Source organism: Pan troglodytes, chromosome 4, assembly GCF_028858775.2.
Source record: "Pan troglodytes isolate AG18354 chromosome 4, NHGRI_mPanTro3-v2.0_pri, whole genome shotgun sequence".
Classification (NCBI taxonomy): Eukaryota; Metazoa; Chordata; class Mammalia; order Primates; family Hominidae; genus Pan; species Pan troglodytes.
The window spans coordinates 822,918-849,894 of NC_072402.2; the positions used below are offsets into that span (position 1 = coordinate 822,918).

Consider the following 26,977-nt stretch of genomic DNA (forward strand, 5'->3'; position numbering starts at 1 on the left):
GGCTCACTGCAAATTCTGCCTCCCAGGTTCAAGCGATTCTCCTGGCTCCGCCTCCCAAGTAGCTGGGACTACAGGCATGTGCCACCATGCCTGGCTAATGTGTGTGTGTGTGTGTGTGTGTGTGTGTGTGTGTGTGTGTGTTAGTTTTAGTAGAGAAGGGGTTTCACCGTGTTAGCCAGGATGGTCTTGATCTCCTGACCCTCATGATCCACCCGCCTCAGCCTCCCAAAGTGCTGGGATTACAGGCGTGAGCCACCCCGCCCGGCCGATTACTGTAGCTTTGTAATAAGTTTTGAAATCAGGAAGTCTGAGTATTCCAAATTGAATTTTCCTTTTTTTTTTTTTTTTTCAAAAAAAATTTTTTGGGGACTGGGTGTGGTGTCTCATGCTTGTAATCCCAGCACTTTGGGAGGCTGAGGCGGGTGGATCATGAGGTCAGGAGTTTGAGACCAGCCTGGCCAACAGAGTGAAACCCCGTCTCTACTAAAAATACAAAAAATTAGCTGGGTGTGGTGCTGTGCACCTGTAATCCCAGCTACTCGGGAGGCTGAGGCAGGAGAATTGCATGAATCTGGGAGGCGGAGGTTGCAGTGAGCCGAGATCGCGCCATTGCACTCTAGCCCAGGTGACAGTGCGAGAGTCTGTCTCAAAAAAAAAAAGTGTATATATATATATGTGTATATATATATATATGTATATATATGTGTGTATATATGTGTATATATATGTATATATGTGTATATATATGTATATATATGTGTATATATATATGTGTGTATATATATATATGTGTATATATATATATTTATTTATTTTGCGATTTTGGGGCCCTTGCAATTCTATGCGAATTTGAGGATCATCTTTTTCATTTCTGCAAGAAAGACAGTTGCAGTTTTGATAGGGATTGCACTGAATTTATAGGTCACTTTAGGTAGTGTGGACGTCTTACATGTTAAGCCTCCCAATTCATGAATACACAATGTCTTCCATTTACTTGTGTTTTCTTTAATTTCTTAAATTAAAGAAATTTAATTTAAGAATGCAATGCTTTGTAGTTTTCAGCAAGCAAGTCTTTTACCTTTACGTTTAAATTTATTCCTAGGTATTTAATTCTTTTAGATGCTATTGTGAATGGAATCATTTTCTTAATTTCCTTTTCGAAGTATTCATTGCTGGTGTATAGAAACATAACTAATTTTTGTGTGTTGTTCTTGTACCCTGCAACTTGGCAGAATTTATTTATTAGCCATCTAGCTTTTTGTGGATGTTTTATATTGAGGATTGTGTCATCTGAACACAGAAATGGTTTTCCTTCTTCCTTTCCAATTTGGATGCCTTTTATTTCTTTTTCTTGTTTGATTACTCAGACTAAAACTTTCAGGACAATGTTGAATAGAGGTGTAGAAAGCAGGCATCCCTATTTTGTTCTTGATCTTGGGGAAAACTTTGAGTTTTTCACCATTGAGTATATTAGCTGTGTGTTTTTCATAAATACCTTTTATCATATGGAGGAAGTTTCTTTCTATTCTTGGTTTTCTGGGTCTGTTATCTTGAAAGGGTGTTGGAGTTTGTCAGATGCCTGTTCTGTGTCACTTGAGATGATCATGTGAGCTTTTTCCTTTGTTCTGTTAATGTGGTGTATTACATTGATTGGTTTTCTTACGTTGAAGAACGCTTGCATTCCAGGAATAATTACCACTTGGTCACAGTGAATAATCCTTTTAATATGCTGTTAGATTTGGTTTACTAGTGTTTTGTGGAAGATTTAGAACTAATTTTTTGACTCTGCTCTTAAATCTCATTACGTTATATGAAAATATATCTTAAAAATGTAAATTTTGAAATAAGAAATGACCTCTTTGAGAAACAAGTTTGTGCCAAAGCCCAAAATATAAAATTACTAGAAAGTCTGCAGAAGTTAGTAAAACTAATGCATAAGACTTCAAAATGTAGGTAACTGGAAAAAAGTCTGTAGGGGAAAGACTGTTGTGAGATTAATCCATATAAAGCCCTGGAAAAAGTCTGTAGGGGAGAGACTGTTGTTAGGTAAATCCATATAAAGCACTGGAAAAAGTCTGTAGGGGAGAGACTGTTGTGAGGTAAATCCATATAAAGCACTGGAAAAAGCCTGTAGGGGAGAGACTGTTGTGAAGTAAATCCATATAAAACCCAGGAAAAAGTCTGTAGGGGAGAGACTGTTGTGAGGTTAATCCATATAAAGCCCTGGAAAAAGTCTGTAGGGGAGACACTGTTGTGAGGTAAATCCATATAAAGCCCTGGAAAAAGCCTGTAGGGGAGAGACTGTTGTGAGGTTAATCCATATAAAGCTCTGGAAAAAGTCTGTAGGGGAGAGACTGTTGTGAGGTAAATCCATAAAAAACCCTGGAAAAAGTCTGTAGAGGAGAGACTGTTGTGAGGTAAATCCATATAAAACCCTGGAAAAAGTCTGTAGGGAAAGACTGTTGTGAGGTAAATCCATACAAAGCCCTGGAAAAAGTCTATAGGGGAGAGACTGTTGTGAGGTAAATCCATATAAAACCCTGGAAAAAGTCTGTAGGGGAGAGACTGTTGTGAGGTAAATCCATATAAAACCCAGGAAAAAGTCTGTAGGGAAAGACTGTTGTGAGGTAAATCCATATAAAACCCTGGAAAAAGTCTGTAGGGGAGACACTGTTGTGAGGTAAATCCATATAAAGCCCTGGAAAAAGTCTGTAAGGGAGAGACTGTTGTGAGGTAAATCCATATAAAACCCTGGAAAAAGTCTATAGGGGAGAGACTGTTGTGAGGTAAATCCATATAAAACCCTGGAAAAAGTCTATAGGGGAGAGACTGTTGTGAGGTAAATCCATATAAAGCCCTGGAAAAAGTCTGTAGGGGAGAGACTGTTGTGAGGTAAATCCATATAAAACCCTGGAAAAAGTCTGTAGGGGAGACACTGTTGTGAGGTAAATCCATATAAAACCCTGGAAAAAGTCTGTAGGGAAAGACTGTTGTGAGGTAAATCCATACAAAGCCCTGGAAAAAGTCTATAGGGGAGAGACTGTTGTGAGGTAAATCCATATAAAACCCTGGAAAAGTCTGTAGGGGAGAGACTGTTGTGAGGTAAATCCATATAAAACCCTGGAAAAAGTCTGTAGGGAAAGACTGTTGTGAGGTAAATCCATATAAAACCCTGGAAAAAGTCTGTAGGGGAGAGACTGTTGTGAGGTAAATCCATATAAAGCCCTGGAAAAAGTCTGTAAGGGAGAGACTGTTGTGAGGTAAATCCATATAAAGCCCTGGAAAAAGTCTATAGGGGAGAGACTGTTGTGAGGTAAATCCATATAAAGCCCTGGAAAAAGTCTGTAGGGGAGAGACTGTTGTGAGGTAAATCCATATAAAGCCCTGGAAAAAGTCTATAGGGGAGAGACTGTTGTGAGGTAAATCCATATAAAGCCCTGGAAAAAGTCTGTAGGGGAGAGACTGTTGTGAGGTTAATCCATATAAAACCCTGGAAAAAGTCTGTAGGGGAGAGACTGTTGTGAGGTAAATCCATATAAAGCCCTGGAAAAAGTCTATAGGGGAGAGACTGTTGTGAGGTAAATCCATATAAAGCTCTGGAAAAAGTCTATAGGGGAGAGACTGTTGTGAGGTAAATCCATATAAAGCTCTGGAGAAAGTCTGTAGGGGAGAGACTGTTGTGAGGTTAATCCATATAAAACCCTGGAAAAAGTCTATAGGGGAGAGACTGTTGTGAGGTAAATCCATATAAAGCCCTGGAAAAAGTCTGTAGGGGAGAGACTGTTGTGAGGTTAATCCATATAAAGCCCTGGAAAAAGTCTGTAGGGGAGAGACTGTTGTGAGGTAAATCCATATAAAACCCTGGAAAAAGTCTATAGGGGAGAGACTGTTGTGAGGTAAATCCATAAAAAACCCTGGAAAAAGTCTGTAGGGGAGAGACTGTTGTGAGGTAAATCCATATAAAACCCTGGAAAAAGTCTGTAGGGGAGAGACTGTTGTGAGGTAAATCCATATAAAACCCAGGAAAAAGTCTGTAGGGAAAGACTGTTGTGAGGTAAATCCATATAAAACCCTGGAAAAAGTCTGTAGGGGAGACACTGTTGTGAGGTAAATCCATATAAAGCCCTGGAAAAAGTCTGTAAGGGAGAGACTGTTGTGAGGTAAATCCATATAAAACCCTGGAAAAAGTCTATAGGGGAGAGACTGTTGTGAGGTAAATCCATATAAAACCCTGGAAAAAGTCTATAGGGGAGAGACTGTTGTGAGGTAAATCCATATAAAGCCCTGGAAAAAGTCTGTAGGGGAGAGACTGTTGTGAGGTAAATCCATATAAAACCCTGGAAAAAGTCTGTAGGGGAGACACTGTTGTGAGGTAAATCCATATAAAACCCTGGAAAAAGTCTGTAGGGAAAGACTGTTGTGAGGTAAATCCATACAAAGCCCTGGAAAAAGTCTATAGGGGAGAGACTGTTGTGAGGTTAATCCATATAAAACCCTGGAAAAGTCTGTAGGGGAGAGACTGTTGTGAGGTAAATCCATATAAAGCCCTGGAAAAAGTCTGTAGGGGAGAGACTGTTGTGAGGTTAATCCATATAAAACCCTGGAAAAAGTCTATAGGGGAGAGACTGTTGTGAGGTAAATCCATATAAAACCCTGGAAAAAGTCTATAGGGGAGAGACTGTTGTGAGGTAAATTCATATAAAACCCTGGAAAAAGTCTATAGGGGAGAGACTGTTGTGAGGTAAATCCATATAAAGCCCTGGAAAAAGTCTGTAGGGGAGAGACTGTTGTGAGGTAAATCCATATAAAGCCCTGGAAAAAGTCTGTAGGGAGAGACTGTTGTGAGGTAAATCCATATAAAGCCCTGGAAAAAGTCTATAGGGGAGAGACTGTTGTGAGGTAAATCCATATAAAGCCCTGGAAAAAGTCTATAGGGGAGAGACTGTTGTGAGGTAAATCCATATAAAGCCCTGGAAAAAGTCTATAGGGGAGAGACTGTTGTGAGGTTAATCCATATAAAGCTCTGGAAAAAGCCTGTAGGGGAGAGACTGTTGTGAGGTAAATCCATATAAAGCACTGGAAAAAGTCTGCAGGGGAGAGACTGTTGTGAGGTAAATCCATATAAAGCCCTGGAGAAGGTCTGTAGGGGAGAGACTGTTGTGAGGTAAATCCATATAAAACCCTGGAAAAAGTCTATAGGGGAGAGACTGTTGTGAGGTTAATCCATATAAAGCTCTGGAAAAAGCCTGTAGGGGAGAGACTGTTGTGAGGTAAATCCATATAAAGCCCTGGAAAAAGTCTATAGGGGAGAGACTGTTGTGAGGTAAATCCATATAAAACCCTGGAAAAAGTCTATAGGGGAGAGACTGTTGTGAGGTAAATCCATATAAAACCCTGGAAAAAGTCTATAGGGGAGAGACTGTTGTGAGGTAAATCCATACAAAGCCCTGGAAAAAGTCTGTAGGGGAGAGACTGTTGTGAGGTTAATCCATATAAAACCCTGGAAAAAGTCTATAGGGGAGAGACTGTTGTGAGGTAAATCCATATAAAACCCTGGAAAAAGTCTATAGGGGAGAGACAGTTGTGAGGTAAATCCATATAAAACCCTGGAAAAAGTCTATAGGGGAGAGACTGTTGTGAGGTAAATCCATATAAAACCCTGGAAAAAGTCTGTAGGGAAAGACTGTTGTGAGGTAAATCCATACAAAGCCCTGGAAAAAGTCTATAGGGGAGAGACTGTTGTGAGGTAAATCCATATAAAACCCTGGAAAAAGTCTGTAGGGGAGAGACTGTTGTGAGGTAAATCCATATAAAACCCTGGAAAAAGTCTGTAGGGAAAGACTGTTGTGAGGTAAATCCATATAAAACCCTGGAAAAAGTCTGTAGGGGAGAGACTGTTGTGAGGTAAATCCATATAAAACCCTGGAAAAAGTCTGTAGGGGAGACACTGTTGTGAGGTAAATCCATATAAAGCCCTGGAAAAAGTCTATAGGGGAGAGACTGTTGTGAGGTAAATCCATATAAAGCCCTGGAAAAGGTCTGTAGGGGAGAGACTGTTGTGAGGTTAATCCATATAAAACCCTGGAAAAAGTCTATAGGGGAGAGACTGTTGTGAGGTAAATCCATATAAAGCCCTGGAAAAAGTCTATAGGGGAGAGACTGTTGTGAGGTAAATCCATATAAAGCTCTGGAAAAAGTCTATAGGGGAGAGACTGTTGTGAGGTAAATCCATATAAAGCTCTGGAGAAAGTCTGTAGGGGAGAGACTGTTGTGAGGTTAATCCATATAAAACCCTGGAGAAAGTCTGTAGGGGAGAGATTGTTGTGAGGTAAATCCATATAAAGCCCTGGAAAAAGTCTGTAGGGGAGAGACTGTTGTGAGGTTAATCCATATAAAACCCTGGAAAAAGTCTATAGGGGAGAGACTGTTGTGAGGTTAATCCATATAAAGCCCTGGAAAAAGTCTGTAGGGGAGAGACTGTTGTGAGGTAAATCCATATAAAACCCTGGAAAAAGTCTATAGGGGAGAGACTGTTGTGAGGTAAATCCATATGAAGCCCTGGAAAAAGTCTGTAGGGGAGAGACTGTTGTGAGGTTAATCCATATAAAACCCTGGAAAAAGTCTGTATGGGAGAGACTGTTGTGAGGTAAATCCATATAAAGCCCTGGAAAAAGTCTGTAGGGGAGAGACTGTTGTGAGGTTAATCCATATAAAACCCTGGAAAAAGTCTATAGGGGAGAGACTGTTGTGAGGTTAATCCATATAAAACCCTGGAAAAAGTCTGTATGGGAGAGACTGTTGTGAGGTAAATCCATATAAAGCCCTGGAAAAAGTCTGTAGGGGAGAGACTGTTGTGAGGTTAATCCATATAAAACCCTGGAAAAAGTCTATAGGGGAGAGACTGTTGTGAGGTAAATCCATATAAAGCCCTGGAAAAAGTCTGTAGGGGAGAGACTGTTGTGAGGTTAATCCATATAAAACCCTGGAAAAAGTCTGTATGGGAGAGACTGTTGTGAGGTAAATCCATATAAAGCCCTGGAAAAAGTCTGTAGGGGAGAGACTGTTGTGAGGTTAATCCATATAAAACCCTGGAAAAAGTCTATAGGGGAGAGACTGTTGTGAGGTAAATCCATATAAAGCCCTGGAAAAAGTCTGTAGGGGAGAGACTGTTGTGAGGTTAATCCATATAAAACCCTGGAAAAAGTCTATAGGGGAGAGACTGTTGTGAGGTAAATCCATACAAAGCCCTGGAAAAAGTCTGTAGGGGAGAGACTGTTGTGAGGTTAATCCATATAAAACCCTGGAAAAAGTCTATAGGGGAGAGACTGTTGTGAGGTAAATCCATATAAAACCCTGGAAAAAGTCTATAGGGGAGAGACTGTTGTGAGGTAAATCCATATAAAACCCTGGAAAAAGTCTATAGGGGAGAGACTGTTGTGAGGTAAATCCATATAAAGCCCTGGAAAAAGTCTATAGGGGAGAGACTGTTGTGAGGTAAATCCATATAAAGCCCTGGAAAAAGTCTGTAGGGGAGAGACTGTTGTGAGGTTAATCCATATAAAACCCTGGAAAAAGTCTGTAGGGGAGAGACTGTTGTGAGGTAAATCCATATAAAGCCCTGGAAAAAGTCTGTAGGGGAGAGACTGTTGTGAGGTTAATCCATATAAAACCCTGGAAAAAGTCTATAGGGGAGAGACTGTTGTGAGGTAAATCCATATAAAGCCCTGGAAAAAGTCTGTAGGGGAGAGACTGTTGTGAGGTTAATCCATATAAAACCCTGGAAAAAGTCTATAGGGGAGAGACTGTTGTGAGGTAAATCCATACAAAGCCCTGGAAAAAGTCTGTAGGGGAGAGACTGTTGTGAGGTTAATCCATATAAAACCCTGGAAAAAGTCTATAGGGGAGAGACTGTTGTGAGGTAAATCCATATAAAACCCTGGAAAAAGTCTATAGGGGAGAGACTGTTGTGAGGTAAATCCATATAAAACCCTGGAAAAAGTCTATAGGGGAGAGACTGTTGTGAGGTAAATCCATATAAAGCCCTGGAAAAAGTCTATAGGGGAGAGACTGTTGTGAGGTAAATCCATATAAAGCTCTGGAAAAAGTCTGTAGGGGAGAGACTGTTGTGAGGTTAATCCATATAAAGCCCTGGAAAAAGTCTGTAGGGAGAGACTGTTGTGAGGTAAATCCATATAAAGCCCTGGAAAAAGTCTATAGGGGAGAGACTGTTGTGAGGTAAATCCATATAAAGCCCTGGAAAAAGTCTATAGGGGAGAGACTGTTGTGAGGTAAATCCATATAAAGCCCTGGAAAAAGTCTATAGGGGAGAGACTGTTGTGAGGTTAATCCATATAAAGCTCTGGAAAAAGCCTGTAGGGGAGAGAGTGTTGTGAGGTAAATCCATATAAAGCACTGGAAAAAGTCTGTAGGGGAGAGACTGTTGTGAGGTAAATCCATATAAAACCCTGGAAAAAGTCTGTAGGGGAGAGACTGTTGTGAGGTTAATCCATATAAAGCTCTGGAGAAAGCCTGTAGGGGAGAGACTGTTGTGAGGTAAATCCATATAAAGCCCTGGAAAAAGTCTATAGGGGAGAGACTGTTGTGAGGTTAATCCATATAAAGCTCTGGAAAAAGTCTGTAGGGGAGAGACTGTTGTGAGGTTAATCCATATAAAGCTCTGGAAAAAGCCTGTAGGGGAGAGACTGTTGTGAGGTAAATCCATATAAAGCTGTGGAAAAAGTCTGTAGGGGAGAGACTGTTGTGAGGTTAATCCATATAAAACCCTGGAAAAAGTCTATAGGGAGAGACTGTTGTGAGGTAAATCCATATACAGCTCTGGAGAAAGTCTGTAGGGAGAGACTGTTGTGAGGTTAATCCATATAAAGCTCTGGAGAAAGTCTATAGGGGAGAGACTGTTGTGAGGTTAATCCATATAAAGCTCTGGAGAAAGTCTGTAGGGAGAGACTGTTGTGAGGTTAATCCATATAAAACCCTCTAGTAGTGCCTGACATATACTAGAACTCACATCAGTTTCTGTCATTTTATTATTGTTATGAGTATAATTAAGCTTTTTTTTTTTAGGATTTGACTATATTTTGTAAGTGGAAATACCGCTACCAAAACCAGAATGCTATAAATAGAATGATGTCTTTTGTTTCCAAAGTTAACCTACTAGAGCAATGTAAATAAAAATAATAATAAAAGCAAGATATTTTGGTGGGAAAGTTATCTCAGGGTAAACACTGCAACCGCCAGTGCTGTGGGTGAGTATACTTAGGGCAAAGGGGTTAAAAGTGTGTGGCACCTGCCCCGTCTCTGCCCGTGCTTCCGCCTGTAAGACACGGGTTCCCCTTTGCCTTCTTCCATGAGTCAAAGCTCCCTGAAGCCTCCCCAGAGGCAGAGGCTGCCATGCTTCCTGTACGGCCTGCAGAACGCTGAGCCAATTAAGCATCTTTTCTTTATAAATTATTAGTCTCGAGTATCTCTTTATAGCAGTGTGAGAACAGACTAATACAGACAGCACCAACACTAACACTAGCACTAACACTCCACCAATGGCTTGGGCCCCCTTGGAACTCCTAGGGTGCTCACGGATTTGGGGCCCTGCCTGGGCGACATCTGTGTGACACATGGCTTTTTTCTGCTGAGTCTGATGCTGGCTGTGTCTGACCCTCGAGTCTTGGAGCAGGTGGTTATGGTAAGCAAATCTGGTAGAGGCTTCTTGCTAGCACATCTGGCTGAGGCTCCGGGTGAGGCATCAGGAAGTTTGCACCCCTCCATTGCAGAGTTACCGCTCTGTTCCCTCCCTGGGCCCGATCCTTCCCTGGCCCAGGACAGGAGCCTTGCCCTGGGATGGCTGCAGTGTTGTCTGTCTTCAACCTTGTGAACTTGCAGCCAGTGCATGGGGTGGGGACAGACAACACTTGCTGTGTGTGAAGTCAGATGTTCCCACCCAGGTCCCATCGCTCCCACCAGGTGCATCCTGTGAAGTTCAGTGCTGTTGTGAGTGGGTTTTCCCGGGTGCTTTATTCTCATTTTTCCTTTCCCATCTTTGTTCCTGGGCTGACACAGTTTTCAGGGCTCATTTTATTTTTTCTGCTTGGATTCAAACACTGAGAAATTGAGGAGGGGGTATAGCGACCCCCACTCTGGGAGAAGAGGAGATTCAGCCCAGCAATGATCAGAGAATGCACCGCACGCAGCGGTTTCCCCAGTTTTCCCTGCATTTGTCTTTACACAGCTGTGTACATTGCCCCACCCTCAACTCTGGATATACTGCCATTTTCTGGATATACTGCCACTTTGCAGAATTCCTGCCAGATCCTTTTCTATTCCTTCTTAAAAATTGATGTGTAATAGTTGTACATATTTTGGGGTACATGTGATATTTTGATACATGTATACAAAGTGCTGTGATCAGATCAGGGTAGTTGGGATATTCATCACCTCAAACATTTTTCTTTTGTGTTGGGAACATAATGATTCTCTTCTAGCTATATACAGTAATCTATACAACAAATTATTAACTGTAATTTGCCTACTGTGTTGTAGACTACTAGAACTTATTCCTTCTATCTGACTGTATTTTTGTACCTCTTAACTAACTTCTTTCCTGTCTTCCTTTCCTTTCCCAGCCTCTGGTAACCACTAGTCTACTCTCTACCTTCATGAGATCCACTTTTTAGCTCCCACGTATGAGTGAAAACTTAGAAGTTTGTGTTTCTGTGCCTGGCTTATTTCACCAAACCACAGCCTAGTCCCAGCACCGATTCCTAAACAACCTCAGCCCAATCCCAGCACTGATTCCTAAACAACCTCAGCCCAGTCCCAGCACTGATTCACTCATAGATGTGCATGTGCCAGTAACTTAATTGCCAGAAAAAACTCAACACTCTTAAGACGACAAAATCCAGCTCTTAACATGTAGTGTCCACCGTATCCAGCATATAATAAACATTTCTAAAATACGGATCCTTCAAGGAAGAAAATTATTATAAAGGGGTATAAATGTTCCAATATTAATTAAGTTGACAACCAGTAACCCAATTTAAAGTGGTATTAAAATAATTTTCTTCATCGCAATAGATAATAAAGCTCATTTTTTTTACACAATTTTGAAAAGAGGAAGAGGGCTGTATTAGTCACCGTACAGTATACAAGGTAATTTTGATAATCATTTTTCTGGTGAACAAGGCCCCATGGTGGCCTTGCCTGGCCTCAGGCAGAGTCTCTGATAAGTTGTTTGACATCCTTTGAGCTGCATTTCAACCACCATTGCTGCTCAACTCAGATTAAAAGGTGAAAGATGCTTTAGGAAAAGCACAACAATCATGCGTAATTTAAATCATATCTGTGGTTTTTCACTAACACCATAAATTACAACCTTCCTGCTGTAAGACTTCAAATCAAATCAGAACAAGGTGCCAGCTCCCTCCATGGTGGAGAAACACTGCACAGTGGGTGAGGGCTGTTCCAGTTCTGGTGTTCCCGTCCTGAAGGTGGAGAAACACTCCACAGCGGCTGAGGGGTGTTCTGGGTTCTCGTGTTCCCGTCCTGAAGGTGGAAAAACAGTGCACAGTGGGTGAGGGCTGTTCTGGTTCTGGTGTTCCCGTCCTGAAGGTGGAGAAACACTCCACAGCGGGTGAGTGGTGTTCTGGGTTCTCGTGTTCCCGTCCTGAAGGTGGAAGAACAGTGCACAGTGGGTGAGGGCTGTTCTGGGTTCTGGTGTTCCCGTCCTGAAGGTGGAAGAACAGTGCACAGTGGGTGAGGGCTATTCTGGTTCTGGTGTTCCCGTCCTGAAGGTGGAAGAACAGTGCACAGTGGGTGAGGGCTGTTCTGGTTCTGGTGTTCCCATCCTGAAGGTGGAGAAACACTCCACAGTGGGTGAGGGCTGTTCTGGTTCTGGTGTTCCCGTCCTAAAGGTGGAGAAACACTCCACAGCGGGTGAGGGGTGTTCTGGGTTCTCGTGTTCCCGTCCTGAAGGTGGAAGAACAGTGCACAGTGGGTGAGGGCTGTTCTGGGTTCTGGTGTTCCCGTCCTGAAGGTGGAGAAACACTGCACAGTCGGTGAGGGCTGTTCTGGTTCTCATGTTTCCATCCTGAAGGTGGAGAAACACTCCACAGCGGGTGAGGGCTGTTCTGGGTTCTGGTGTTCCCGTCCTGAAGGTGGAAAAACACTCCACAGCGGGTGAGGGCTGTTCTGGGTTCTGGTGTTCCCGTCCTGAAGGTGGAGAAACAGTGCACAGTGGGTGAGGGCTGTTCTGGTTCTCATGTTCCCATCCTGAAGGTGGAGAAACACTCCACAGTGGGTGAGGGCTGTTCTGGGTTCTCATGCTCCTGTCTTGAAGACTTCTCCATGAGGCTGATTCCCGTCATGGCTGTGGATTCACAGCTGTGGCTGGGGGCCCTGCTCAGAAGCTGCTTTGGAAGGGTGTTAGGTGAAATTTCAAATCCAGTTATGCAAATACACAGTATAGCTCCACTTACCACTTTTGTACCTACTCCTATTTATATTGTTAAATGGAATCTGAAGGTGTTTGAAAGAAACCATATTGATGATTTACGTGGAATCTGCTGTCAGATCTACAATTTAGAAAAATTAGTTTCAATCATCTTGTCAATGATATCCAGAATTAGTTATTTCTCTTTGGAAACATGCATGGCAGTGGTTTGGGGAGGCCAGGTGTACTGTTTAAAACAGGATCCCAGACAGACCTGGCAAAGCAGCTGGCCTCAGACAAAAGGGAATTCGCTTTTCGTTTGAAGTTGGTTTATTCTGGTTTCATTCAGCCGTGCTGCTAGCAGCAAAGCCAGCAGACCCTTGGAGGAACAAGAATGCATTTTTCCCTTTGAGACCTGAGAAGCTGTACATCTAATTAAGCCGACACATTTTGAGGACTTTTTTTTTCTACCTAATGGTTTTCAAGACGACGTAAGCAGGAAAGAATGGTTGTTGTCAACTGCTCTCCTGCAGAACTGTAACATACGGCAGCTGTAGAAGCTGGGGGGGCCCATGAGCCGAGCACGCACCCGCCGCCTCTCTGTCCTGCTCTGTCGTGGGACCAGGTATTGATGGAAGGCAGCAATTTCCCTAATTGGACGCAGTGGTAGAAAAGTTAGATTTGGTACAATTAAGACTATAGGAAATTTTCTTTTAGATTGGCGTAATCTTTTCTGCCTAGCCATAGTTTGGAATGAACAAACCCTTACTTCCAGCTAAGGTCATATTCAGCATAAAGAACCCAGCTCAGGACCGATTGTGGTTAACATCAGTCTTGCACACTTTTTGTTGAGGACCTTCACCACTGTAGAAATTCTGAGGACCCTTGTTTTGAGTGTGAAAGAACTGGGCATAGCATATTGTGGTTCTCCTCCTAGTTATTTTCAGTTCCTTGAGGAAAGCACGAGTACTGCTGCTCCAGGAAAGGCATCTGGGCAGGTTGGGGTCTGTCTCCAGGGGCCTGACAGCTCCCCCATCCAGCCCTTTGTTTTGCAGAAGAAGGTTCCAGTCCTCAGATTAAAATTTTACTGTTTAGATTTCATGATAGAAATTACCTTCCTAAATGCAGAGTTATATTAAAATACTTGCATATTTATTTATTTCAAGGTATTTTGTTCTTAGTTTGGCAGAAAAATCTGCCAACAGTACTTGGTGGCCGATTTAATGAACATGTAGAACTGCACTTTGTAATTATCCACAGCGTGCTCACATTTCAAAACCTGAAACAAATTTAAGTTAGAGGTTTTTGTCAGGACCCCACTCTGCAAGCTCCATGCATCGCTGGATTTACGAGTGGCTCCCCCTGCAGCAGGGTGAGGGCTGAGAGCAGATGTAGGTGTTGACGTGAGAGCCGGAGCCCAGGGTGGCTGCACAGGCAGGGACAGGAGGAGTGTAGCTGCAGTTTCTGAGTTCTGTGTGCACGTGTGTGCCCACAGGGAGACTGAGGTGCCACGTACAGCTTCTGTGTGTATGTGCATGTTTGTGTCTACAGGGATATTGAGGTGCCGCGTGCAGCTCCTGGAGTGTGTGTGTGTGTGCATGTTTGTGTCCACAGGGATACCGAGGTGCCACATGTAGCTCCTGTGTGTGTGTGCACGTTTGTGCCCACAGGGATATTGAGGTGCCACGTGCAGCTTCTGTGTGTGTGTGTGCACGTGCGTGTGGTGAGAGATGAGGTGCAGGGCACAGTTCTCGTGTATGTACGTGTGTGTGCACGCCAGCAGGTGTCTAGGTACTGTATGTGTGCCCACATGTGGAGACTCATATGCAGGATGCAGTTCTTATCCGATTCTTTTCCCGGCAAGGCCTGCTCAGTGCAGACATGGGAAGAGGCTGGAATGTGCAGCTTCAGGGGCCGCCCCAGCAGGACTTGTGGATGTAGACCCACCTCTCTCGGGCTTTAGGGTTAGGCATAATGGCTCATTATTAATGCTCAGCCAACTGTAAAGCTGCTCCAGGTCCTGCCCATCTCTGCCTGCTGGAGGAGGTGCCAGCCCTGCTGAGGCGGGCACATGTACCCATCAGGCACAGCCCCTGGGGCTCACTGGACAGGGCCTACTTGATGTTTGCTGTCAGGGACCCTGGACCCCAGAGACCCCATGCTTGGCCCTTCTGGGATCCACTGCTCTCCTCTGCTCTGGGCCCCATCCTGGGCACCCAGGCCCTGGCTCCACCCTGTCCTGCCATTGTAAGTTGCACGACGTTGCCCCTGAGGCCTCCAGCAAGCCTGGACAGCCCTGGCCTTCCTAGGAGGAAGAAGGGGCTGCCAGGCCTGAAGGTTCACCTGGGAGAGTCTTGGGTGCTCCCTTACCCATCTGCTCATGCAGCGAGACCTTCTTACCCTCAGGCCCTGCTCAGATGCCCCTTCTTCCGGGAAGCTGGCCTAGACTCAGGGCGCTGCTGAGGGCTCACTCTGGTATCCCACCTGCCCATCCCCGCCCTGGGTCTGGCCTCACCCTGAACTGTGAGTCCTTGGAGGACGGGGGTTGCCCTGGGCCGGGGCTTGGTAGGCATGTGTCAGTGAGGAGGGGAACTGAGCCAAGGGTTTCTCTGCACTTGCCCTGGTGTGGCCAGGAGCTCTGGCTGGACCTCGGTGGGGCTCATCAGAGAGCAGCTAGCATCACCACCTGGCCCAGTAGCTCCCAATGCAGTGATCCGGGTGGGGCTGGGGCACCAGCTTGGGTCCAGGTGTGCCAGGTTTGTATACCTGGGCTTCAGGGATATAGGAATTAGAGTGTGGTGGAGTGGAGCAGCACCTTTCTGGCACAGTAACCACATAGGCTCAGGGAATTAGAAGGGAAGAGGCCTCGAAACAGAGACTACCAGCTTGACCCCAGACTCTGGAGCACTCAGCCATCCCCTGCCACCAGGCCCTGCGTCTCCAATGGGCTTCCCTTGTGGATTGGGTTGGTTATGGGAATCGGAAAACCATTTCAGGGGAGTAAGACATTTGCTGGGTGAAGCTTTTCACCAGGACCTGGGAATCTTTCTAAATCTACTCAGGTGATAAAGTCAGTGCATTAGGAACCAGGGATGATGTGGCTTTTGGTGATTGCTGAACTCTTCAAAGAACGTAGAACAGAAACCCAGAGAGGCAAGGCACGCTCCCTTCCTTCCCCCTTGCCATCCTTCCTTCCTGGCACCCTGTTGTACCAACTTTGGGCCAACGGAACTTTTAGCCTTAGAAGCGTCTTCAGCATCTCCAGCGGAGAGGGTCAAGAATCCAAAATACACAGAAGCCTGAGTGGAAAGCAGGGCTGGTGTAGACAGACTGGGTGCAGATGGCTGGGTGTAGACAGACCGACCTGCACACCAAGCCCTGTTTGGGACCAGGCTTCCTAGACAGGTTTTGATTCAATGGTGGTTTCTGACTGCACAGACAGGAAACCAGAGATGCGCATGGGTACCTGGGCCAGACGCCAGGAGCCATCACTGGGTCCTGATGGGCCTCAGTGGCTGTGACCAGGTGGCAACCCAGAGCGAGCCTCCTGGGGGTGTGGGTTTCACCCTGGCCTTCTCATTCACCACCCTGCTGTGCTAAGAAAGTGGCCATTGATGGGAACTGGGGCAGAGCAGGGGCAGTGTGGGTGCCCCCGCTGTCCCCAGGGCCCTGCTTGAAGGAGCCACGGGCGTCTGCTGCCCACGGATGTCCTGCTTTTTGCGGGGAGATCAGGAGGTCAGGAGTTTGAGACCAGCCTGGCCAACATGGTGAAACCCCATCTCTACTGAAAATAGCAAAATTAGCCAGGCGCGGTTAGTGGTGGTACACACCTGTAGTCCCAGCTACTCGGAAGGCTGAGAGAGGAGAATCACTTGAACCCGGGAGGCGGAGGTTGCAGTGAGCCTAGATCACACCACTGCACTCCAGCCTGGGTGACAGGGCAAGACTCTGTCTCCAAAAAAAAAAAAAAAAAACAATCCGGCCAGAGGCAAAGGCCACAGCAGTGAATTAAAAGTACCTCCCATACCCCCCTCCAGGTGCCACACCCTGGGCTACAGCATTGTGGGTATCACCATGTGTTGGTGCCAGAGGGACCTGCTAACCCACGGGTGACACAGAAGCTGGGCTGAGCTGGGCTGTGTCCCCTGTGGGCATGGAGCTGCAAGCCAGGGAGTGCAGATAGGGTGAGAAACAAGCATCTTAACTTTAAAATGTTACCCTCGTTTCAATAAAATTTTAAAGTTAATTGGGAAAATAAATCCTTCATTGAAGAGTGAAGCTTTAAAATGGGTTTTCGGACACTGTCTTCCATTCCTGCTCTACCGCCACCGCCCCATTGGCTAAGTGATTGCACAGAGTTCAGGGCAAAGCTCAGCGAAGTGCCAAGGGACTGGCAGGCACCGGAACTGTACCAGCTGCTCTGCAGCACACGTGCACACACTGGTTGCTCTGCAACACACATGCACACATCCACACAATCTGCAACACACGTGCACACACCCACACAATCTGCAACACACGTGCACACACCGGTTGCTCTGCAACACACATGCACACACCCACAAAATCTGTAACACACGTGCACACACCCAGTCTGCAAGACACGTGCACACACCCACACAATCTGCAACACACATGCACACACACACAATCTGCAACACACGTGCACGCACCCACACAGTCTGCAACACACGTGCACACATCCACACAGTCTGCAACACGTGCACACACTGGCCACTCTGCAACACACATGCACACATCCATACTATCGGCAACACATGCACACACTGGCCACTCTGCAACACACATGCACACATCCACACAATCTGCAACACACATGCACACACCCACATAATCTGCAACACACGTGCATGCACCCACAGTCTGCAACACGTGCACACACTGGCCACTCTGCAACATACATGCACACATCCACACAATCTGCAACACACGTGCACACACCCACACAATCTGCAACACACGTGCACACATCCACACAATCTGCAACACATGTGCACACACCGGCCACTCTGCAACACACGTGCACACATCCACACAATCTGCAACACACGTGCACGCACCTACACAATCTGCAACACACGCGCACACATCCACACAATCTGCAACACGTGTGCACACACTGGCCACTCTGCAACACACGTGCACACATCCACACAATCTGCAACACACGTGCACGCACCCACACAATCTGCAACACACGTGCACACATACAAAATGCAACACGTGTGCACACACCGGCCACTGTGCAACAAACGTGCACACATCCACACAATCTGCAACACATGTGCACACACCCGCACCGTCTGTCCCTCAGTGAGGCTCATGATCTCGTAAACTGAAAGGCCCTCGGGTTTGAAGTCAGCACATGTTTGTACATTTGGCAGAAACAAGAATCCTGAGTTCTACAAAGACAAGAAATTGGGCTGAGCTGGTGGACCTGTGCTTGCAGGTCCCCTGCTCTGTGTCTGCTCCCTCTCCTGGCCCCGAGGCCTGGACACAGCTGGCAGGGGTTCCTCTGTCCATACACTGCGACTGGCCAGGCTTACACTCCTTCAGAGTCCTGCACACACACTGCAGCTCCCTCATCACAAGCAGTCACCTAGTGGCACCCCCAAAGGTGCTCCCCAGAATCGGGGTGCTGCAAACACATCAGGCCAGGAGACAGCACACACTCAGCCCTCAAAGGACACAGGACTCAGGAGCAATCGAAGGCTGCTGTGAATAAACCTGGTTCATAGCTCACTTGGGTTACTCAGCACCTCAACCTACCCAATTCTCGGTCTGCAGGCAGCTTCCCTGGGGCAGTTCTGGCCTGGCCCAGGCCCTGAGTGGCCCCAGTGGGAGCCATCCTGGGGAGGTGGTGCAGGTGGGACCCACTGAGTGGAGCATGAGGCCTGCCCCAGTCACCATGGAATCAGGCAGAGGTAGGGCCAGGGCTTGACAGCGCAGTGCACCAGCCATCTCCTTCCTTATATCGGGTGGTTGAGACGGTGGCCCTGGAGAAGGTGGCCCTGGACAGAGCTCTGGGCTGCTGACCACATCTGGACTTGAGGGTGGGGGAGGAATGGGCCTGGATTTGGGAATCAGAGAAGTAGGAGGACGCCTCTCCTGGGGACGGCCCAGTGTCGACATTTCATCTCCTGCAGAATACGTCTCTTCCGGGGATGGCCCAGTGTTGGCATTTCAGCTCCTGCAGAACAGGCCTCTCCCGGGGATGGCCCAGTGTTGGCATTTCATCTCCTGCGGAACAGGCCTCTCCCGGGGATGGCCCAGTGTCGGCATTTCATCTCCTGTAGAACACATCTCTCCTGGGGATGGTCCAGTGTTGGCATTTGAGCTCCTGCAGAACAGGCCTCTCCCGGGGATGGCCCAGTGTCGGCATTTCATCTCCTGTAGAACACATCTCTCCTGGGGATGGTCCAGTGTTGGCATTTGAGCTCCTGCAGAACAGGCCTCTCCCAGGGATGGCCCAGTGTCGGCATTTCATCTCCTGCAGAACAGGCCTCTTCCGGGGATGGCCCAGTGTCGGCATTTCAGCTCCTGCAGAACAGGCCATTCGAGATGCCTCTCCTAGATCATGTTCCTCTTCCTTCCTGCCCATTTCTCCTGTGTCAATTGAGCATTTGCCCCAAATCCCAAAGCACAGCCATCCTGGTGCCCGATGTGGGTGATTCTGTCCCCGGCCTGAGACAGGCCCACTCATTCTCATGGACTGTGTGACCCTGGCCTGAGACGGGCCCACTCATTCTCATGGACTATGTGTTTGCTGTGTGGCTCAGGTGTGATTTGAGTTTTTGGAAATTAGATCACATAGCATTTCTGCATGAACTCAGACTGTATTTAGATCATTCCTGTCAACAAGTGAGTGGCCCTGTCGGGTGGGTGAGAACGAGCCAGTGTGTGCAGGGAAGGGAGCTGACCCATGGGGTGTCAGGGCCGGCAGGAGGCTCTACTGTGGGACACAGGACTCAGGAACCCAGCCCTGAGCTTCCCTGAGTCACGCGGTTTCCAGAAGCTGAGCTCTGCTACAGGTACCTCCAGTCACAGGCCCAGCTGACAAGACAGACCCTTCTTCCACTGCAGGCCAGAGGAGTCCCTGTTTTATTTTCAATTTCCTTAGGAAATTATCTGTGTGATTAGCTATTCAGAGGTGTTTCTCATGTAACTGTTGTGCCATTATAAAAACTGACTTCACAATTTTTAGCTTCTTTGGCTTTCACTGCCTTGCAGTTCTTTTCTACACACGTGAGCCTTGTGGTATTTCCTCAGGGATTGTTACTCTAAAAACAGCATTACAAATTTTTAAACAAGAATCATTGCCTCTTCATAAAAGCATGTTGCACCAAAATACCAAGCAGAAATCAGTGGCCAATGATCCTGTTTTTAGGGTGCCAAATGGGCACAATTCAGCAACCTTGAGGAGGGCACCCTAAGGTTTTCACCATCAGTACTGTTTAAATGAAAACAAAATCATCGACACAATTAAAATGTATTTGCTGTGGATGAGCTTGTTTTCTGAGAACAAAGTGGCGCGTGGGCCAGCTCTGTCCTCCCCACAAGTGGTTGTCCCCTCCTCCCTGTACAAACCCAGGAGAGCCGGGAGGAGCAGCTCCTGCAGGACTCACAGCCCCACCCCAAAGACCCTATGCTGTTCAGGTGCAGGGGATGAAACTTACCCTAAATCTAGGCTTGGTTGTGCCTCAGTGTGAGTGTTATAGGAATGGCAGCCCACATTTATAGAGCCCCTGCCCCAGGACAGGGCCACGGGTCTGCCTAATGCACCTGCCCCTCTGCTGTGTGACAGCACAAGGAGAACCACCAGGAGCTCGCCCTGCACCATGGATTCGCCTGCACATTTTGTCTTTCTCAGTTAACTCACATCATGCCAGACACAGGACAAGGGACTTCTGTGTGGATCCTTCAGTGCCAGCCTTGGACTGTGGTGTGCACCTGTCTTGAGTTATGTCCCTAAAGTTTCTGAATTCTCTCTTTCATTTCAGGATCTGGAATCTCTTGATGCCTGTATCCAGAGGACACTCTCTGCCTTGTACCCACCGTTTGAAGCCACGGCAGCCACGGTGCTCTGGCAGCTGTTCAGCGTGGCCGAGAGGTGCCACGGTGGGGACGGGCTGCACTGCCTCACCAGCTTCCTCCTCCCAGCCAAGAAGGCCCTGCAGCACCTGCAGCAGGAAGCCTGTGTGAGTACCTCCCCTGTAGCTCTGAGACCATGGCCAACCTGGAGGAACCTGCCCTTTCCCTGGGCAGGGCAGGAATTGGGCCCATCAGGGCACTGGCTCAGTTCTTTCCTTTGGCTTCTGGCTCCTCCCACCCTCATCCCAAATGAAGGGTCAAACAAGGCTGCATGTCCCAGCAACAAGGGTTTCTCAGGCTTCCCAGGAGTGTGGAGCCCTCTTTGTCCCCCACCCCCAATAAACTTGCACTGCACTCTTTGAAGGAAGTAAATAAGTCATTCTTCAGAGCAGGCATCTCAGAACTAAGTTACTACAGCAGTCACAATGCCGGCCCACCTGGAAGGGACTGTACTGAGCACTTCAGAGCTAAGTTACTGCAGCAGTAACAATGAAGGCCCACCTGGAAGGGGTAGTAGTGAGAACCTCAGAGCTAAGTCAGTGCAGCAGTCACGATGCAGGCCCACCTGGAAAGGATTGTAGTGAGCACCTCAGAGCTAGGTCACTGGAGCAGTCACTGTGCAGGCCCACGTGGAAGGGATTGTAGTGAGCACCCAGAGCTAAGTCACTGCAGCAGTCACGATGCAGGCCCACCTGGAAGGGATTGTAGTGAGCACCTCGGAGGTAGGTCACTGCAGCAGTCACTGTGCAGGCCCACCTGGAAGGGATTGTGGTCTCAGTTCCAGACCAGCAAAGTAAGGCTGATACCATGCTAATGCCAGACACACGAAGTTTTTGGTTTCCCAGCGCATATACAAGTTATGTTTACACTATAGTCTAAGTGTGCAGTAGCATTAGGTCTAAAAACAGCATACATACCTTAATTTTAAAATATTGATTAAAAATGCTAATGATTATCTGAGCCTTTGGTGAGTCATAATCTCTTTATTGGTGGAAGGTCTTGCCTTAATGTTGATGGCTGCTGACTGATCATGGAAGTGGTTGCGGAAGGCTGGGGTGGCTGTGGCAGCTTCTTAAAATGAGACCACAATGAAGTTTTCCACATTGACTCTTCCTTTTATGAACGATTACTCCAACAGACAATACTGTTTGACAGCATTTTACCCACCATAGAACTTCTTTCAGAATTGGAGTCGATCCTCTCACATCCTTCTGTTTATCAACTAAGTTTATGGAATACTCTAAATCCTTTGTTGTCATTTCAACAGTGTTCACAGCATCTTCATCAGGAGCAGATTCCATCTTTTGGTGTTTGTTTGTTTTTTTGAGATGGAGTCTTGCTCTGTCACCCAGGCTGGAGTACAGTGGTGCAATCTCAGCTCACTGCGACCTCCGCCACCCGGGTTCAAGCAATTCTCCTGCCTCAGCCTCCTGAGTAGCTGGGATTACAGGCACCCACCACCATGCCTGGCTGATTTTTGTGTTTTTAGTAGAGGTGGGTTTCACCATGTTGGCCAGGCTGGTTTTAAACTCCTGACCTCAGGTGATCCACCCACCCCAGCCTCGCAACAGATTCCATCTTAATAAACCATGTTCTTTGCTCATCCATAAGAAGCAATTCCTCATCCATTCAAGTTTTATCCTGAGATTGCAGCAGTTCAGTTACATCTTCAGGCTCCACTTCTAATCCTAGTTCTCTTGGTATTTTCCCCACATCTGCAGTTCCTTCCTCCATGGGAGGCTTGAACCCCTGAATGTCATCCATGAGGGTTGGAATCAACCTCTTCTAAACTCCCCTTCATGTTGATATTTTGACCTCCTCTCATGAATCTTAAATATTCATAATAGCATCCAGAATGGTGAATCCTTTCCAGAGGTTTACAATGTGCTTTGCCGAGATCCATCAGAGGAATCACTCTCTATGGCAGCTATAGTCTTACAAAATGTATTTCTTAAAAAGACTTGAAAGTCAAAATTACTCTTGAGCCATAGGCTGCAGAATGGATTTTGTGTTACCACAGATGGAAACATTTATCTGCTTGTACATCTTCATCAGAGCTCTTGGGTGACCACATGTACTGTTGGTGAGCAGTAATATTTTGAAAGGAATCTTTTTTTCTGAGCAGTGGGTCTCAACAGTGGGCTTAAAATATCAAGTAAACCATGCTGTAAACAGACGTGCTGTCATCCAGGCTTTGTTGTTCTATTTATAGAGCAAGGCCAAGTAGACTGAGCATGATTCTTAGGGGCCCTGGGAGGTTCAGAATGGTCCATAAGCATCAGCTTCAACTGAAAGTCCCCAGCTGCACCAGCTCCTAACAAGAGAGTCAGCCTGTCCTTTGAAACTTTGAAGGCAGGCATTGACTTTGCCTCTCTAGCTAGGAAAGTCCTAGACAGCATTTTCTTCCAATAGAAGGCTGTTTTGTCTACATTGAAAATCTGTTGTTAAGCACAGCCACCTTCATCAATGGTCTTAGCCAGATCTTCTGGATTACTTGCTGCAGCTTCTCCATCAGCACCTGCTGCTTCACCTTGCATTTTTATGTTAAGGAGATGGCTTCTTTCCTTAAACCTCATGAACTCACCTCTGTTAGCTTCAAGCTTTTCTTCTGCAGCTTCCTCACCTCTCTCAGCCTTCATAGAACTGAAGAAAGTTAGGGGCTTCATCTGGGTTAGGCTTTGGCTTAAGGGAATGTTGTATCTAGGGTTTGCTCTTCTATCCAGACCACAAAGACTTTCTCCATATCAGCAATAAGGCTGTTTCCCTTTCATATCATTTGTGTGTTCCTTAGAGTGGACTTTTAATTTCCTTCAGTAGCTTTTCTTTAGTGTTTACAGCTTAGCTGGCTTCTAGGTGCAGGAGGCCTAGCTTTTGGCCTGGCTGGGGCATTCAGCATGCCTTTCTCACAAAGCTTAATCATTTTTAGCTTTTGATTTAACGTGAGAGATGTCCAACTCTTCCTTTGACTTGAACGCTTAGATGCCATTGCAGGGTTGTTACTTAGCCTAATTTCAATATTATTGTGTCTTAGGGAATAGGGAGGCCCAAGGAAAGGGAGAGAGATGGAGGAATGGCCAAGTCAGTGGAGCAGACTTCGGAACACACACAATGTTTATTGATTAAGTTTGCTGTCTTATATTGGCATGGTTCATGGCACACCAAAACAATTACAATAGTAACATCAAAGGACTCTGATGATAGATCATCATAACAGATATAATAATAATGAAGGAGTTTGAAATATTGTGAGAATTACCAAAATGTGACACAGAGACACAGGGTTGCCACAAATCTTCAGTACATGAAAAATGCATTATCTGCAGAGCTCAATCAGCTGGAACACAGTAAAACAAGATATGTCTGTACATACAGATAAGTCCCGCTTAATGAATTTATTGTATGTTTAGTCTGTTTCTTGGGATATTTATGCTGTAGGTTGTTCTTGAGGCCGGGGTAAAACTGTAGTGATAGCCGGGTTGTGGGTGTGTTGCAGCGAGCTGCTGGAAGGCACCTGGCTAGGTCCTAAAAAGCACAGCCTTTCTTAACAGCACAACTTAGCACTCCACTGAAATTGAATTAGGGCGTTGTTTTGAAACTACCACTGGGCCACTTTGGTTTATTAGACTCGTTGAATGTCTTTTGGTTAGAATGACAGGGCTAGGGGAGGGGCCAGGCACAGCCTAGATTTGATTCCTTATGTGAGGTGGTCTGTTGAGAAGACGTTTTCCTTTGTGAGGATGTACCTTTTGCACATTGCAAGGATGTTGACTGATGTGGGGAAGAAACAGAGAGGTGCCTGCTGGAGCCCCACTGCTTTCGCTGCGTCTGAAAACGCCTGGCTGCTTTCAAAGGCCTGCCTGTTTCACCTTCTTTCTGTGAAGTTTCTTTTTCCTCTCATTTTAATCAAAAACCATCCCTCTCCCAACCTACGAAATTGCTTGTCTTCTGGAAACGTCATGTGAATTATGGTACTTTAATATGGATGCATATTTACTAGTACTTAATAAGCACAACACAAAACTTAGGGACAGTCTACTTGATTTTATATTAATTTTTGCTTTTGAATGATAAAATTTGTTCATCTCTATAACAGGAGAAAAATGCATTTACCTTGACTGCTATGAATAGATGAATATAAACAGTTGATATAAATTCAATTCTGTTTTTATTCATTTATCCACTGTTGTCAATATGTGGTTGGGAAATCATTATTAATAATATTAATATTGAGATAAATGGTCATGTGAAGCTAAGACTTCAGTGATTACTGTTGCCTGTCTCCCATCCCTCAGCCAATAAATGACATGCTTAATCATTTATCAGGTTGTCACTTTGTTTCATCACAGTTTGAGAAATGTGATGGAGAAGACACATATCCAGAAATGTGTCTGGAGAAGTTTAGAGAAAAGGGCCCGGTGCGGTGGCTCACACCTGTAATCCCAGCACTTTGGGAGGCCGAGGAGGGTGGATCACCTGAGGTCAGGAATTCCAGACCAGCCTGGCCAACATGGCAAAACCCCATCTCTACTAAAAACACAAAAGTTAGCCGGGCGTGGTGGCAGGTGCCTGTAGTCCCAGCTACTCAGGAGGCTGAGGCAGGAGAATCTCTTGAACCCAGGAGATAGAAGTTGCAGTGAGCTAAGATTGTGCCACTGCACTCCATCCTGGGCAACAGAGTGAGACTGTCTGAAAAAGAACAAAAAACGTTTAGGGAAAAGTAATCAGAAAAATGTAGAAACAGGATATTTCCATAAAAGAGAGACAGAAGTGAGCTGGGAATTAGAATAAAATAAATGAAATCAATCAAATAGAAATCAGAAAAGGAGGAGGGAGTTAACAGAATAAAGCCATGGGAAGTAAAAAGCACAATGTCTGTGACACGAGTCCAAAAAATAATAGACCAGCAACATTCAAAGGATTACTGGTGTAGCAATGTTCATAACAAACTAATTATCATAAAAGGCAAAGTGCATTGTTGGGTCTAAAGAAGATCATTCAGTAATAATACTAGTAACAAAAAGCCAGGAAGACATAATCTGTGAACCCCTAACAACATAGTCCAAAAATGTGTGAAATATAAATGGACAGAATTGCCAGGAGAAATCCAGAATTACCGTAGGAGATTTCACCTCTCTCAAAAGCAGACGGGGTAAGCAGACCACACACTGCTTGGGATATACATTAAACACACTGACTCTCTTCCATTATGGGGCATACGTAGAGTGCTGAGCCCAGCAACTTTAGAATCCATATCCTTCCCAAGTACACATGGATCACTTTCCAAAGATAACCAAAATCTGATAAAATTCTTGTCCATTTAGAAACATTTATCTCAAGGGTGTATGATCTCTTTGTGTTATTTTTGCTCTCAAGATTACAATATGCATCTTTAACTCACTACAGCCTAACTTCAATTAATATTTTAAAGTTCATGAGGGTTGGAGTCAACCTCTTCTAAACTCCCCTTCATGTTGGTATTTTGACTTCCTCTCATGAATCTTAAATGTTCATAATAGCATCCAGAATGGTGAATCCTTTCCAGAGGTTTACAATGTACTTTGCCCAGATCTAGGGTAATAATACCTCTCAGTAGTGTAATTTCATTTGCTCCCCAACACTTTGTGCTTTTGTTGTCATATATTATATATATATATATGATTAGAGGATATTGGAGAGCCCACATTCTTCTCCTCCTCCTCCTTTTTTTTTTTTGAGACAGGGTCTCACTCTGTCACCCAGGCTGGAGTGCAGTGGCGCGATCATGGCTCACTGCAGCCTTGACCTCCTGGGCTGAAGCGATCCTCCCACCTCAGCTTCCAAACTAGCTAGGACTACAGGTGTGTGCCACCACACCTGGCTAATTATTTTATTTTTAAAATTTTTTGTAGAGATGGGCTTTCACTATGTTTCCCAGGCTGGTCTCAAACTCCTGGGCTTAAGTGATCCTCCTGCCTCAGCCTCCCAAACCACTGGGATTACAGGTGTGCGCCACCATGCCCAGCCTTCTTAAGTGTACATGTAGCTTACCAGGATTGACCATTGTCTGTAAAGTGTCAACAAATACCAAAGAATTCATATCTAAAGGCCACAGTGCAATAAAACTAGAAATCAACAACAAGAAACCCTTACATTTGGAAAATGTTTTTACCCATTTATGTCTACTGTTGCATTATTGGAACACTAAGCTTGTGGGAGTTATTTATATCCTACTGCTGAATGTCATCGCCAAGGTCTGATTTTTCACACACAAAAAATTTGCAACCTCCAGCATAAATGGGTTAATGTACTGCTAAATAAAGGATGACAAAACCACCAAGGAAATTGTCAAAATATTTAGAGCCAAAGAACAGATGTGTCCAGTTACAATGTGGAGGAACATGAAGACCTTTACCACCAAAACAATAAGAAACCCCTGGAGAAGCCTAC

At 45.6% G+C, this 26,977-nt stretch overlaps 1 protein-coding gene across 27 annotated transcripts in view; it reads left to right on the forward strand.

The window, feature by feature from the left end:
• Positions 1-26,977, forward strand: part of PLEKHG4B (pleckstrin homology and RhoGEF domain containing G4B) — a 156,682-nt gene that overhangs the window by 60,455 nt on the left and 69,250 nt on the right. For all 27 annotated transcript variants that reach the window (XR_010156814.1, XR_010156815.1, XR_010156812.1 and 24 more), the window contains one exon: positions 20,461-20,658. Coding sequence is in view for 3 of the 27 variants with exons in the window: in XM_054684896.2 (XP_054540871.1) it covers positions 20,461-20,658 (198 nt within the window). In the remaining 24 variants the exon portion in view is untranslated. The remainder of the gene's footprint in view (positions 1-20,460; positions 20,659-26,977) is intronic.